This window comes from Neoarius graeffei, chromosome 17, assembly GCF_027579695.1.
Source record: "Neoarius graeffei isolate fNeoGra1 chromosome 17, fNeoGra1.pri, whole genome shotgun sequence".
In the NCBI taxonomy this organism is placed as follows: domain Eukaryota; kingdom Metazoa; phylum Chordata; class Actinopteri; order Siluriformes; family Ariidae; genus Neoarius; species Neoarius graeffei.
Window position 1 is genome coordinate 54,424,856 of NC_083585.1, and position 15,704 is coordinate 54,440,559.

At 40.0% G+C, this 15,704-nt stretch overlaps 1 protein-coding gene across 3 annotated transcripts in view; it reads right to left on the minus strand.

Annotated features, from left to right (window-relative positions):
• Positions 1 to 15,704, minus strand: part of mmp13b (matrix metallopeptidase 13b) — a 28,898-nt gene that overhangs the window by 5,484 nt on the left and 7,710 nt on the right. Inside the window, exons 1-4 of one of the 3 annotated variants that reach the window (XM_060898194.1) lie at positions 3,882 to 3,927; positions 1,933 to 2,171; positions 1,688 to 1,836; positions 1,458 to 1,583 (exon numbers count right to left, since the gene is read on the minus strand). In XM_060898194.1, coding sequence (XP_060754177.1) covers positions 1,458 to 1,583; positions 1,688 to 1,836; positions 1,933 to 2,147 — 490 coding nt within the window. In that variant the 5' untranslated portion in view covers positions 2,148 to 2,171; positions 3,882 to 3,927. Of the gene's footprint in view, positions 1 to 1,457; positions 1,584 to 1,687; positions 1,837 to 1,932; positions 2,172 to 3,510; positions 3,610 to 3,881; positions 3,928 to 15,704 lie in introns of those variants that run through there. The other 2 variants (XM_060898192.1, XM_060898193.1) reach the window with 2 other exon arrangements.

Genomic DNA, 15,704 nt, shown 5'->3' on the forward strand with positions numbered 1-15,704 from the left:
AGAAGATTCCGTGTTGCTAAAACACCTACTAGCATATGTTTTGGTAATAGAACATACAAAAGTTCTCACAGACAGTAACTCAAGCTAAAGATGCCCCTGAACTGATGCCCCTGGAGCTGTGAGGTAGCAGCATGACCCACTGGATCACCATACCACAAGTTAAAGCACAGTAGCATCTAAAATGTCCACAGCAATTAAATATTTTCCTTTCAATATACTACTGTATTATACACACAATCAGAAAATAAATTATATTACTGTACCTTTAGGGGTATAACGGCTTGTCAGTGGTGCAGTACCCTCGAAGGTACTTTGGTATTTGTACCCTTTATATACTGCTTGAGAACATATATGTACCTTTTTGGCCCTCAGAAGTTACACATAGTCACCTTGAGGTCCAATAATGAGCCCAAAGACAATCTACATTAGTGTAAATTCTACCTGGGGACAGAACTGGACTCCTACTGTACCCCTATTTCTGACAGTGTAGCTGCTTTTCATCCTTAAATAACAAAGTCTTTAAATCCATTTATTACTGGTTTTAGATTATAATCTTAGATCATATAATGCTATTATCTTCGAAGACAATATTATCTTATATCTTATTAATCTATAATATGGTCTTAGATTATTGTAGTCTGCTATAATAGCAGTATAAGTCCCGGTGAATGAGGTGATACAATAGAAACAATAGCATATTAGAGTGAATGTATGAATATAGACCTTTGATTTGCTTTTTAGAGAGAACGTTTGTCACAACTGATATAATAGAAAATAAACCAACACCTTCTAACCAATCAGAAATGAGAATTCAGCAGCACTGTGGTATAACTGTGTACAGATCGTACAGTAAAAATTAGTTTTAGCTTGTGGACTGAGACATTAACAAAGCAGCTATTTAACAGTTATTCCACGAAATCGAGTCGTACATGAGTCGATAGCCGATGAGGCGCGTAGCACCGAGTCGGCTATAAGCCATGTACGACGAGATTGAGTGGAACAACTGTTTTATTCTTTCCACATTCACTGGATTTTGAGAAACAGAGCATTTTTATTTTTATTTTTTGCAAATTCAATAAAAAAAAAAAAACTTTATACCAAACATCTGACAAAATCATTTCTGCTTAGAATGTAAACAAACCGGCGAAACGACAGGAGCAATTTGTGAAAAATGCGAGAATAATAATTCTTGAAAAATAAAAAAAGATACGGTTTTACCATTAAATACTTTTATTCCATATTTTGTTGCTTTTTTGTATTATTTTGGGTTTTGTTTTCAAGTAGAGCTTTTATTTCGTCCTCGATTGGTTCAGCAAAAAGCTCCGCCATTTTGTTTTTCTCTACTCATGGTATATGAGCTGATAGCCTAGTAGTAGAATAGCCAATCAGAGCACACGATTGCTCATATCCAGTGAATGTGAATTGAAAAATATTAATTATTTCAGGACAGTAGTTACCATTTGAGTCTTTTGTCCATCTTTCATCTTCGTCAAAGTGTGTGTCTCCACCGATGCCTGGTCCCGGTGGGTAAGCGTGGGCGAGGAGTCCCTCGGGGCCGTCGAAGGGATTGTGGTCTCCATGTTCTGTCATTTAAACCACACCAAAATACCAAATTAAAAAAAAAAAAAGGTCTGAGAATGGAATAACATTTCTGTGATGGAACACAATTCTCGTGAAGTGAGTCTACCTAGTCTCCCAAAGCCGATCATGATGTCAGCGGTTCCTGTATGCAGCTTCTTGAACTTCAAAGGAGTCACGTTGCTCCAGACCTTCAAGGCGTTATGAATGGCTGAGTCAACATCCTTCTTTTTCAGATCAGGAGTGTAGTTTGTTATCCTGTGTGATAATGGATTACAGATGAACTCAAAAAAAAAAAAAAAGATCAGACACAAAACAGCAAAACAATACAAATTTACCAACAAGACGACGAACCTGAACGTCACAAGCGTTTTTTCCCATTTGAGGTTTCCGGGGAAGAGACTGTACCCTGCTACGTCTGGTACACCACATCTGGCCTTCTTCATGATTTCCACCGTGTTGTCGTCCAGCTTCCCAGTGACCTCCAGCTTGAAGAACGACTGCATGGCGCGGATCTTCTCAGTCATCACATCTGAAGATTGGGATTTTCCCAGCAGACCGACCGGCATGCCGTAGTACCGTCTGAGATATTCCTAAACATGAGAACAATGAGAAGAAACTTAAACAAGGACCATATTTTATAGATGTATATAGATATATAGCAAACTTTCATATCAGATGCAATGCCTTCTAGAAAACCTTTCCATAGTTTTCTAATATTAATAATACAAATTTATAGCACATTTTATAGCATATGTTTAAAATGTAACATAAAGTGCTTTCCAGATGTCAGATAAAGGAGAAACAACAATTGGAATAATATTCAAATATTAAAAACAAATTTAGAATGAAGAATAAAATAAAGCACAATTTAAAAAAGTCGAAATAAAATTGAATTGTAAGTCAATAAAATTCAAATAAATCAAATAAGAATGTACTCCAGGTAGAGGAGAAAAATACATTTACAGAAATATACAAGGAAAATTGATAAACAAGATGAATACATTTGAAAAAAGGTTTATTTATTTTATTTTTTTTTTTTTAGCTATGGAGGGAACCTGACAAATATTTAATGGTATAACGTTCCAGGTTTGAATATACACAAACTTTGGTAACATTTCTACAACTAAGACAGAATATTAAACCTGTTTCGACACATTTTCAAGAAATTTTAAGGATTTATTTCTTGAAATAAGCTGCCGAGACTCGGAGGCGATTCTAGAGTCTGTTGTGGCCCCAAGCAAAAATTTCCAGGGGGCCCTTCTGACCAGTGTTCATCACCAATACGTTATAAATAATCTGACACCAACGAAAAATGTATGAAACCAAAGTTTTTTAAATTCCAAATGTGAAAATACAATGGTAAAGAACAATAAATACAATAAAAACAATAAAAAACAAAATAAATAAGCCCTCGGGCCCCGACTCTTGGGGGGCCCCTGGGCCAGGGGGCCCCAAGCAGTTGCCTGCCTTGCCTGTTCACAAGCTGCACGTTTGCCGAGATTATTTCAATATGATTTTTCAGTACGGCTCTGGAAAAGTTGAAAAAAAAAAAAAACCCAAAAACTTATAATAATTAAAAACTACACTTAAGTAAACAGTAAGTCATTCTAATAAATAATATGATAAAAAAGAACATGATAATGACAAAAAATAATGATAATGTTGATAAAATACATAGTAATTTTTTTTAAATTCTTGAAATAAAAATGTCAAGAAATTAGAGTCTCATACATTGATGTATTTTTAGATCTGGAACAATGTACCATTAAATATTTGTTTGCTTCTTTCCATCACTAAGATTAAAAAAAAAATACAAAAAGCATTTCTCAAATAAAAATATTTAAAGTTATTTTCACATGCTTAGATATTTTTGCCCCCACAGACTAAAAGAACATATGTATTTGTCATCTTTGAAAATATTTCCCTCACCTCTGCGTCATTCCAAGTCAGTGTGTTGTTTACAGGTAAAGGCTTCGTAAACGCCTGTCCCACAGTCACTAATAGTACAGCTACGGCAATAATCTCCATGTTTACTGCACTGTGTGTCTCTGTGAGTGACTGCGACTGGAACACAGGGCCTTTATATTGCCCTGAGCGCTCTCCCACTTCTCCGGCACTAACATGACATGATTCATGTAAAAGTACCCTGGGTACTTCCTTCGAGTGTGAAAAGTGCAGATAGCAGCAATGCTGTGGTTTATAAAAAAAATGCTTTGAAAAGTGTTTACAATTACATCACTCAAGTTCACTGAATGATTTCAGATCACAAAGCATGAGTCCTGTCTATAATTATAGCTTACTTGAATTTAGAAGAAACCATGCTGTCTTCTTTATTTATACCACATTAGTCAGAAGGTGTTGATTAATCTTCTGTCACGGCAGCTCTGACAGCGGTGCAGCTGCTGCAAAGTTTTATTGTTTCTACTGTACATACAGAGAGACGTAAATGACATGTAAACAGATTAAAAATACATGTATATTTAACAGTTATTCCACAAAATCGAGTCATACATGAGCTGATAGCTGACGAGGCGCGTAGCACTGAGTTGGCAATAATCCATGTACGACAAGATTGAGTGGAATAACTGTTTTATTCTATCCACATTCACTGGATTTTGAGAAACAGAGCATTTTTATTTTTTGCAAATTCAGTAAATCAAAACTTTATACAAAACATCTGACAAAATCATTTCCGCCTAGAATGTAAACAAACCGGTGAAATGACAGGAGCAATTTGTGAAAAATGCGAGAATAATAATAATAATAATAATAATTATTGAAAAATAAAAAAAAAGATACTTTCTTACTATCAAATACTTTTATTCCATATTTTGTCGCTTTTTTTGTATTTTTGGGGGGTTTTGTGTTCGAGTAGAGTTTTTATTTCGTCCTCAGTTGTTTCAGCAACACGCTCCGCCATTTTGTTTTTCGCTACTCACAGTATAAGAGCTGATATCCTAGTAGTAGAGTAGCCAATCAGAGCGCGCAATTGCTCGTATCCAGTGAATGTGGATAGAATAATCATTGATATGGTGAAGTATTCTGTAAAGAGACATTCATTTATTCATTTTTTTTTAGTCTTGGCCATTTTTCTGCTCAATATGGTAACCCGCCAATTCCCACCCACCAGTCGGTTCTCTCCGAAAACATGACAGCTACCATCTGGAGAGGGTAAAGGCTAACATGTTCTTCCTCTGAAACATATTTTAGAATCTTTTAGAATCGTTTATCATGCACACCATTCAGTAGCCCTCAATTAGACATTTTTGTCAGGAGTCTCCAGTGTTAGCACTTTGTAACAGTCACATCTCAAACTGCAGCTTTAAACTTTCCACCACAAGAACGTTTTCAGGAGGGAGAACTTTGCTCCTATGACATAATTAATACCAGGAATTATCTTGTCTTGGAGTTCCACAACATTAAATGTAACTATACACTCGCTGGCCACTTTATTAGGAACACCCCAACATCCGCCTGCCGTTTTATGCAGTTCTCTAATCGGCCAATCTCTTGAGAGCAGCACAATGTATCAAATCATACAGATACAAATCAAGAGCTTCGGTTAATGTTCACAGTGTTCAAGCATCAGAATGGGAAAAATTGTGATCTCAAATGGCCCTTTTCCACTACCCTTTTTCAGCTCACTTCAGCTCGCTTCAGCTCACTTCAGCCCGACACGGCTCGCGTTTCGACTACCAAAAAACAGCACGACTCAGCTCGCTTCAGCCCTGCTTAGCCCCTAAAACTCGCACGGTTTTGGAGTGGGGCTGAAGCGAGCCAAACCGTGCCGAGTGAGGCTGGGGGCGTGAGCAGACACTCCCCTGTGCACTGATTGGTGAGGAGGAGTGTCCTCACATGCCCACACACGCCCCGCGAGCACGCTGGGATCTGTAAACACCGCAAACCTGGAAGAAGGAGAATTACGAGAATTTCTGAAGCCTTATGCGCCTCGCCTCATCTATACGCTCTTGCCAGTATCTGTCCGCGTTGTCGGTGACAACAAGCCACAGCACCAAGACCAGCAACACTAACGACTCCATGTCCTCCATGTTTATTGTTTACTATCCGGGTCGTGAGACTACCGCTTAAAAGCTCACTGATGTCACTGTTTGCGCCGCCTGACGACATCACGTGACGTCCACCCACTTTCGCTAACTCCACCCAATGTGTCCACCCACTTCCAGCCAGCACGGTTCAGCGCGGTTGTAGTCGAAATGCAACTCCAACAGCCCCGCTCAGCTCGACTCAGCCCGACTCAGCACGGCACGGCTCAGCCGTGTTTGTAGTGGAAAAGCAGCAAAAGTGTGACTTTCTTTCACTGTGACATGGGTGTTGGTTTGAGCCAGATGGACTGGTTTATTGGAGTATTTCAGAAATGGCTGATCTCCTGGGGTTTTCACACACAACAGTCTCTAGAGTTTACACAGATAGAATGGTGCGAAAAACAAAAAAAACAGTTCTGTGCATGGAAACACCTTGTTGATAAGAGAGGTCAGAGGCCTTAAAAATGGCCAGATTGGCTCGAGCTTTTTTGCCAGGAAGGAAAGCTCTAGCAACTCATAGCAACTCTTTACAACCGTGGTGAGCAGAAAAGCATCTCAGCATGCAACAGCAGAACAAAAGACCACATTGGGTTCCACTCCTGTGAAGAACAGGAATCTTAGAATCAAGAACAAGTTCCTGTTAAAGTGGCCGGTGAGTGTAAACTGATAAGAAGTACTGTATGAAATGTTCTAAGAGGTATAAGAGTGATAAAACACTTCAGGATGTTAAGGAAAATAATGCACTCCTGGGTGGTAACAGTCGGTCTGCTTCATCACTCAGGGTAATTTTGCTGTAACAGCACACCACATACCTGAAGCTGAAATACAGCAGATCAAATTTCTCATCTGTGAATACCCTTCTGCTGAATTTAGACAGAACTTCCTTAGAGACTCATCATGATGCCCTCTTCACATCCATTAGTAACATTTCCAGACAGAATGGTGCTTATGACTGTGACGCATCGCCATGCTACTTTGAGTAAGCGTTGCTATTGTGCCATTAATCCTGGATTAGTGGGTCAGGGGTTAAATACATAAAATGGCAAAGAAAAAAGTTTCAGATACCGTACAAAACAGTGCAACTGTTGTCAATGTGTATTATATTAACCCCTTAAACACACAGATTTACATTCCTCACTCGGAACGATCAATTAATTTCGTTCTAGTTACTGAACTATACAGCGATCAGCCATAACATGAAAACCGCTGACAGGTGAAGAAGTGAATAACACTGATTATCTCATTACAATGGCAGTTTTAAAGGGGTGGGATATATTAAACAGCAAGAGAATGGTCAGTTCTTGAAGTTGATGTGTTGGAAGCAGGAAAAATGGGCAAGTGTAAGGATCTGAGCGACTTTAACAAGGGCCATATTGTGATGGCTAGATGACTGGGTCCATTTGAGCATCTCCAAAATGGCACATCTTGTAGGGTGTTCCTGGTATGCAGTAGTTAGTACCTTTGACACCCATGATCCTGTCACCGGTTCACTGGTTATCCTTCTTTGGACCACTTTTGGTCAGTACTAACCACTGCATACCAGGAACACTCCACAAGATGTGCCATTTTGCAGATGCTCAAATGGACCCAGTCATCTAGCATCACAATATGGCCCTTGTTAAAGTTGCTCAGATCCTTACACTTGCCCATTTTTCCTGCTTCCAACACATCAACTTCAAGAAATGACTGTTCTCTTGCTGCCTAATATATCCCACCCCTTGACAGATGCCACTGTAATGAGATAATCAGTATATTCTATCCATATTCACTGGATATGAGCAATCGCGTGCTCTGATTGGCTACTCTACTACTAGGATATCAGCTCATATACCATGAGTAGAGAAAAACAAAATGGCAGAGCGGGTTGGATGTGCCACATTAAGCCGGGTGTCAACACCAGTACTGAAGACCTTCGCCAGAAGTTGGGCCTGGCTGATCTCTTCTCGGAGATCAGATACAGGCGCCTTCGATGGTTTGGCCATGTCCATCGCAGCTCCCAAACCATCAAAGACATCACAAACCTGCAAGTGGCTGGGAAATGGAAGAAGGGTCGACCGAGAAAGTCATGGAAGGAGTTAGTGGTTGCCAATTTGAAGGACTGGGGCCTTTTGGCCAGTGACGCTCTAGATAGAGACTATTGGAGGAGGAGGCTACAAACTCACATGCACCGTCTGGCGCACTAGTAGTGTTTCAAACAGACGTAAAAAAGGATAAGTAAGTAAGTAAGTAAGTAAGTAAGGGTTGGTGAACCAACCAAGGATGAAACAGAAACTCTACTTGAAAACAAAACCCCAAAAAATACAAAAAAACCCAACAAAATATGGAATAGAATTATTTCATGGTAAGAACGTATCTTTTTTTATTTTTCAAGAATTATTATTATTCTCACATTTTTCACAAATTGCTCCTGTCATTTTGCTGGTTTGTTTACATTCTTCATCTTTAAGCATTAACATTTGTTGCAGTTTTTTAGACTGTTTGAAAAGCTCAAAGAAGTTTGAAAATTACAGAACTGAAATGTCCAAGGAAGAATTAAATAAATGTCTAAAGCTATTCTATACCTTGGCACGACAGCAAGACGGCACTTTCTACAAAAAAAAAACCAAAACAACAACACTCAAGTCAATTCATGCAGCCATCGACAGATTTTTAAGAAGTCCGCTTAAAGGTCATAGGCAAGGGTTGGAGGTGGAACATAGAAGATCAACTTTATTTTCGAGATGAACGACCCAAAGGGTGTCTAATTTGCACCCTAAAATTGAATAAAACAGTTAAAATATACTGGTTTGAGCAAGTTCCGAAGGTTACATCTCACTTATGCGCACTTTTACCACCAGGGGACAGTCGTCGTGATGTCATTCAAGGCAAACAGATTGGGAGCAGTCTGTTTGAATATCGAGAGGTGAAACCATATATGTATGAACCTATGGCTGTTGCAAAGCAATTGGTGAATGTGGCTCACTGGTTTGACCGTGCGGCCTCGGAATCGGACAGCGACTCAGCCGACTCTGATCGCGGTGACCCCGGACCTCAACAAGACTCGCGCCCAAACGATTTATCCTGGTAGTTATGATAAATTCTTACTTTCGTCGTAATACTAAATAAGAGCCCTTTTGAAGAATAATTAAACCGCCCTCCCTAGTGGATATAGGTAACAATTACTTGACAGTGCGCCGGTAGGCCATATTAGCCTGTCATCTGCGGCGTTAGGAAATATCCCTTTTGTCTTATTTCCACAATGACCATCCAGGATCCCTCAGGATTCTTGACTTGTCAATTGCAAGCAAAGGTAAAAATGTTTACCTTCAATCTTCTCCTTTTTGCTTGAGTGTTGCTGCTCCATTTCTTCTTTGACTGCTTGATTTTGTGTTCGAATTTGTCAGAACAGCGTCAGGTTTGAGCCTTCTCTGTCCGACACTGACACCTAAACCCTCCAACAGATGGGGATTCTTTAAAAAGTGATCGGAGCACAGAGTGGCGTATTTACCCGGCTGCCAACCCTCTCGCTTCACGTGCACAATCCACTCTCTCTGCCTCTTCTCCTCTCTTTGAAAAAAGTAAAAACTTCTTCCTGAACCGGTCCCGTTGTTACAGTTCACTGCACAACAATAAGGCATGGGTTTTCTTTTTTTTTAAAGATTTTTTTTTGGGCTTTTTGCACCTTTATTGGATAGGACAGTGTAGAGACAGGAAATGAGCGGGATAGAGAGACGGGAAGGGATCGGGAAACGACCTCGGGCCGGAATCGAACCCGGGTCGCCCGCATTCATGGTATGGCGCCTTATCCACCTGAGCCACGACACCCCCAAGGCATGGGTTTTCTTTGGAAATTCCCAATCGCACGTCTGCACTCAAGCCGAACGGCAATGCAAATAAACGGAAGTGGACTCCACTCATGCAATGTGTTTGTCTTGAATGATGTCACACGCCGAGTGGTCACGAAAATCGCCGAGCAGAAATTCGCCGCAATCCGCACTAACTTCTCATCTCATCTCATTATCTCTAGCCGCTTTATCCTGTTCTACAGGGTCGCAGGCAAGCTGGAGCCTATCCCAGCTGACTACGGGCGAAAGGCGGGGTACACCCTGGACAAGTCGCCAGGTCATCACAGGGCTGACACATAGACACAGAACCATTCACACTCACATTCACACCTACGGTCAATTTAGAGTCGCCAGTTAACCTAACCTGCATGTCTTTGGACTGTGGGGGAAACCAGAGCACCCGGAGGAAACCCACGTGGACACGGGGAGAACATGCAAACTCCACACAGAAAGGCCCTCGCCAGCCACAGGGCTCGAACCTGGACCTTCTTGCTGTGAGGCGACAGCGCTAACCACTACACCACCGTGCCGCCCTCCGCGCTAACTTATTCTAACTTATTTTAATTATTACTTATTAACAATACTTCTTGGGACTAGAAGAAAATTACAGAGGGTTTAACATATAAAGTTTCAAATGTGCATAAATTTAAAACCTTTGCCCATGACCTTTAAGCGGAAATTATTTTGTCGGACGTGTTGTATAAAGTTTTTATTTATCGAATTTGCAAAAAATAAAAATGCTCTGTTTCTCAAAATCCAGTGAACGTGGATAGAATAAAACAGTTATTCCACTCAATCTTGTCGTACATGGCTTATAGCCAACTTAATGCTATGCACCTCGTCAGCTATCAGCTCATGTACGACTTGATTTTGTGGAATAACTCTTAAATATTCACTTCACCTGTTTTGGCTGATCAGAGAATGCTTTGCGATGAATAAGTGAATAGTAACTCAAAGGTTTAAATGCAAAACTCTTTGAAATGTGTCTCCACTGAAACTGTACCCAGTGCGTTTATGGTAAAAGAGGCATCACCGTCACTATTATCCCTCAAGAAAACAACTGTGATTCATGAAAAAGTACCATGACCACTTCCTCTCTTCCCATTCAAAAAAAAAAGAACAGAACAGAACATGTAATGACCTCAGCAAGAGGTCGCAACGTTTTGAAATTAAATTTTGTAAACTGGACAATTTTTTTAAACTCATGATGACTCCACTGTTATTCAACATAGCACATGGAGGTGGAAAGGTGAAACATGGTGCTGGACTTTTTGCGGCTTTGCAAAGTAAACGGTGAAAAAAAAGTGCATCCAGGCATTTTCTCAACATGTGGTTAGGTCTGGGATCGCTTAACCACTCAGGGACAGATGTGTTATAGAGGATAAGCTTCAGGATGAAGATTTAGAGTTTACTACACTGCAACATGTTCAGCAATTTAGTTTAAATGTATAAATAAGGATTTAGTGATATAAATTTTATTCAGATTTATGTTGTGCTTGCTGAATCACATACGTACAGTAACTGAGCAAATCTGCAATTAAAACCTTAACCTCCGATTTGGGATTTATTCTCATGAACTTCTGTCCTATTGTGATTTTCCTCTTAAGATAATTTTTGCTTCAGGAATTTTATCCCATCACTGAAAAAAAGTCACTGAGATACAATTTTGTTGTCTTTGTTTTCCACGATCTGTTTAATCCTGTGGTTCCCAGACAATGTTTTTACCTGCGTTACCCATTTTCAATAATCTTTTAAACCTTTTCGTGGACATATGGAAAGAATGTAAGACACAAGATTTGATGCTCTGCTATGACAAGTAATATTTACTGCAACAATTACCTCTATATTGCAGAAAACACAAATGCATCTCAAAATATTGGAATACTGGAAAAAGTTCTTATTTTCAAATTTAATTCAAAAAGATAAACTTTCATGTATTCTATATTCATTACATGTAAAGTGAAATATTTCAAGGTTTTTATTTTTATTTTGCTGATTCTGGCTTGGCAGCACGGTGGTGTAGTGGTTAGCGCTGTCGCCTCACAGCAAGAAGGTTCTGGGTTCGAGCCCCGTGGCCGGTGAGGACCTTTCTGTGTGGAGTTTGCATGTTCTCCCCGTGTCTGCGTGGGTTTCCTCCGGGTGCTCCGGTTTCCCCCACAGTCCAAAGACATGCAGGTTAGGATAATTGGTGGTTCTAAATTGACTGTTGGTGTGAATGTGAGTGTGAAAGGTTGTTTGTCTCTGTGTGTCAGCCCTGTGATGACTTGGCGACTTGTCCAGGGTGTACCCTGCCTCTCACCCATAGTCAGCTGGGATAGGCTCCAGCTTGTCTGCGACCCTGCACAGGATAAGCGATTACAGACAATGGATGATTATGGCTTATAGCTCATGAAAATCAGAAATCCAGTATCTCAAAGTATTAGAATATCTGAGTTTGAGTAAAACAGTATAATTGCCGTGTATCTCTCAGTCTAGTTAAGTACACACAACCACAATCATGGGGAAGAGTGCTGACTTGACAATAGAGGCTTTGCACCGTCACGTGCCCCCCATAGCAATGGTAACTACGCTACCATGACAGGAGGCAGCTTCCCCCATAGCAACAGTAACTACACCACCATGATAGGAGGCAGCTTCATTCAGATGAGTTAATTGTTATTGATCAGTATGGGAAGGTTTTGCTGCATTTTTGAATGTGCAAATCATTCTGAACGAAACAAAGACATCAGATTTTTTATTTACCAAAAGTAATTAATCATCAGGAGGATGATGGGTGGCACGGTGGTGTAGTGTTTTTCACTGTCACCTCATAGCAAGAAGGTTCTGGGTTCGAGCCCAGTGGCCGATGGGGATCTTTCTGTGTGGAGTTTGAATGTTCTCCTCGTGTCTGCGTGGGTTTCCTCCACAGTCCAAAGACATGTGGTTAGGTTAACATGGGGGTGGCCTTGGCCTGAAGTTGAACTGAAGTCCCCTTGAGCAAAGCACCTAACCCCCAACTGCTCCCTGGGCCCTGCCGTGTAGTTGCCCACTGCTCTGGGTACGTGTGTGTGCTCATTGCTTACTTGTGTGTGTGCATGTGTGTGTTCACTGCTTCAGATGGGTTAAATGCAGAGGTTAAATTTCATGGTGTGCTTAAGTCTGTGCTTGAGTGTAAGTGTGACAAATAAAGACTTCTTCTTAATAACTAGACAGATTTCAAAATGTAGAAGGGAAAAATGGCTTGCAAACATTCAGTGGGACTCACGTGTCGAACGGAGAGGTCAAAAACCCTTCTCACTTAATTCTCACTTAATTTCCAAAAAAAAAAAAAATTTCAGAATTGCAGCAAGGTGTTCATTCTTATCCAGTGAAGTGAGCAAGAATGAGTGTATAAGAATGAGCATCTCACTGCACTTTGTATGTTTGCGAGCCATTTTTCCCTTCTACATTTAGAAATCTCTCTAGTTTTTCCCCCATGATGAATTGCTTCTGGTAAATTCAAAAATCTGATGTCTTTGTTTTGTTCAGAATGATTTGCACATCCAAAAATGTAGCAAAACCTTCCCATACTGATCAATAACAACTCACTCACCTGAATGAAGCACTACAAGTGTGCCTCCTGTCACGGCAGCATAGTTACCATTGCTACGGTATGGGGGTCACGTGACAGTGCAAAGCCTCTCTTGTTCAAAAGGTGATCATCGACACCCTCCATAAGGAGGGTAAGCCATAGAAGGTCATTGCAGAAAAGACTGGATGGAAAAGGTGCACAAGCAGCAGGGTTGACGGTGAATAGAATATCTGAAAGTTTACCTGAATTAAATTATGAAAAAATGAACTTTATGATATTCTAATTTTTTGAGACACACTAGTACTAGTGTGAGGAATATACACTGTATTTATTTCGAAAATGAATAGATTACTTAATAATAGAGACTGAGAGAGTCTGATGAAACTGTTGGTATGTAATATTACAACATTCACTGAGTCATAATTATTTGGAATGATAGTTACAGTAATAATTCCAGCAAATAAAAATATATATAGTAGCAAATGTAGTAGGCCTACTGCTTCCTTTTTTCCCTTAAAATATCATACTTTTCCTTCTCTTTGTATCCGTGTTTTTATATATACAGTACTGCACAAAAGTCTTAGACATGCACAAAGAAATGCATATACTATTATGGAGAGCAAAGATCAACAATGGTTTCATCAGTAATGAAATTCAATGTTTCTACATTAAAAAAAAGTACTATAAAGAGCAGTAAGCAAAAATAATGAAACAAATAGTCAGTATTTGGTGAGACAACCCTTTGCTGTAAAAAAAAAAAATAACAGTCTGAGGTCCAGTGAGTGCAGTTTTATGCGGAAATGAGCTGTAGGTTTTCCTGAGCATCTTCCAGAACCAGCCACAGTTCTTCTGGACACTTTGTCACACTCGCATCTTCATTTTGCACCAAAACCCAGCAGCCTTTTTACACACAAACATTTTTCTGTAGTATTTAATTTTGTGCTGGAAAACTAATGATGGACACCAGCTCAGGATTGAACCAAGAACTCTGGAGCTACGAGGCAGCAGTGTGAACCACTGTTCCACCATGTCTTTGGCTTTGTCATAGCCAGTGGTGTAGTCTACTTTTTTGCAGTGGGTATACTCAGTGCTTGCCATGCAACGCCCCCCCCCCCGGGGAAAAAAAATTTATACTCACACACACACAATATATATATTATATACACACACACACACACACACACACACACACGTGTGTGTTGTGGCTATACTGTTATACTTGTACTCATCCATCTTGTAACTGTCCGATAACCTGAAAGCAACACCTGATGAGCATCATCACTGCCTAATGCATAGTAATATGCATCTTGAAACTGGTTTTGTGTACAGATCTACTGTATGCAAAACAAATGTGGTTTAAATGTACAAAATTTATAAAATATTGATTCACCATTCAACTTAAGATAAGTGGGCTATTCCATCATTGTTTTTTTTTATTTTTCATGTATCAAGAAAATTTGACATATTGACATGTAAATTAAACACATATCACACAATAATATATTTTTAACATATTAAATGCATTTCTTATTTCTTATCTATTCAGCACATCAGCTTAAATGAACAAGAAAACATCCTAGATGTGCTAAAACAAATGTTTGCTTCAAAGAAGAAAAAATTAATTTTATTAACAAATACGCAATGCCCTTCAGTGTGTTAGTCCACAAGCCCTGCAAAAAAGGTCTACAGGACTTTCCAGGTGTTTTTATATTCTGGCATTTGAGGTCTGCATTGCCTCCTTGGTTGTGTTGCAGAGTGATGGCTGAGGACACTTCTGAAAACACTGAAATAGTGTCGTTTGTTTTCGTTTCATGATTTCGCAAGCTTGACTGAATGCTAGATAATGCCGCGTGGTCTGTCATGACTGAATAAGCACTGTTGCTTAGCAACAAGTCAAAGGCAGACCCCTTCACATGTTTGTAAACAAACCGACCGTTGCTAGGATGCGCGCGCAGCCTGGACCCAGAAACAATGGCGCTGCCCACAGACCGGCATTATGAGCTGTCAGATTATGCAAAACAATTGTCGTTACAAGATCGAGAATGCTACATAAATAAGTTAACTCTAACAAGTGGACATCGCCTACCGGATCCGTATTTAATTAAAGAGTGGACGGACGATGTTAGTAAGTTCCCTGGTATACAATGGCCAGATATATACTCGTACCTTATTGACAAGACTTCAGTGTACACCCACGAAAAACTTCGTGCCTACATCATCCAACATATCCACAATGATGGTGTAAAGAGTGCAGCGAAGAGAAATCAGAGCTGCGTAAAAAGCGAGAGGCAGAGAGCAGAAATGAGACTGAACGGGGCGGGAGCTCGGTTAGAGCAGTCAACGCAAGTTGGCATTTAGAGCGAGGGCACACAATTTTACCTTTCCATCCTTGCTTTAAAATTGTGATTTTCGGCACACACAAATAATGATGGCACAAAATCTGGACTGCTTGAGTCAAGCGAGACCTCTCCTACAAACAAAATTGCATGCAAAGCTAAGTTAACATGCTAACAATATTCATTACATTGTGTAACTATGACCCAGCTAATCAGACAAACGTTACCAAAGTATTTTGCTACATCAATAAACGAAGACTAGAAAGAATAAAAAAGAAAGATTTAATAAATAGGGCGGCACGGTGGTGTAGTGGTTAGCGCTGTCGCCTCACAGCAAGAAGGTCCTGGGTTCGAGCCCCGTGGCCGGCGA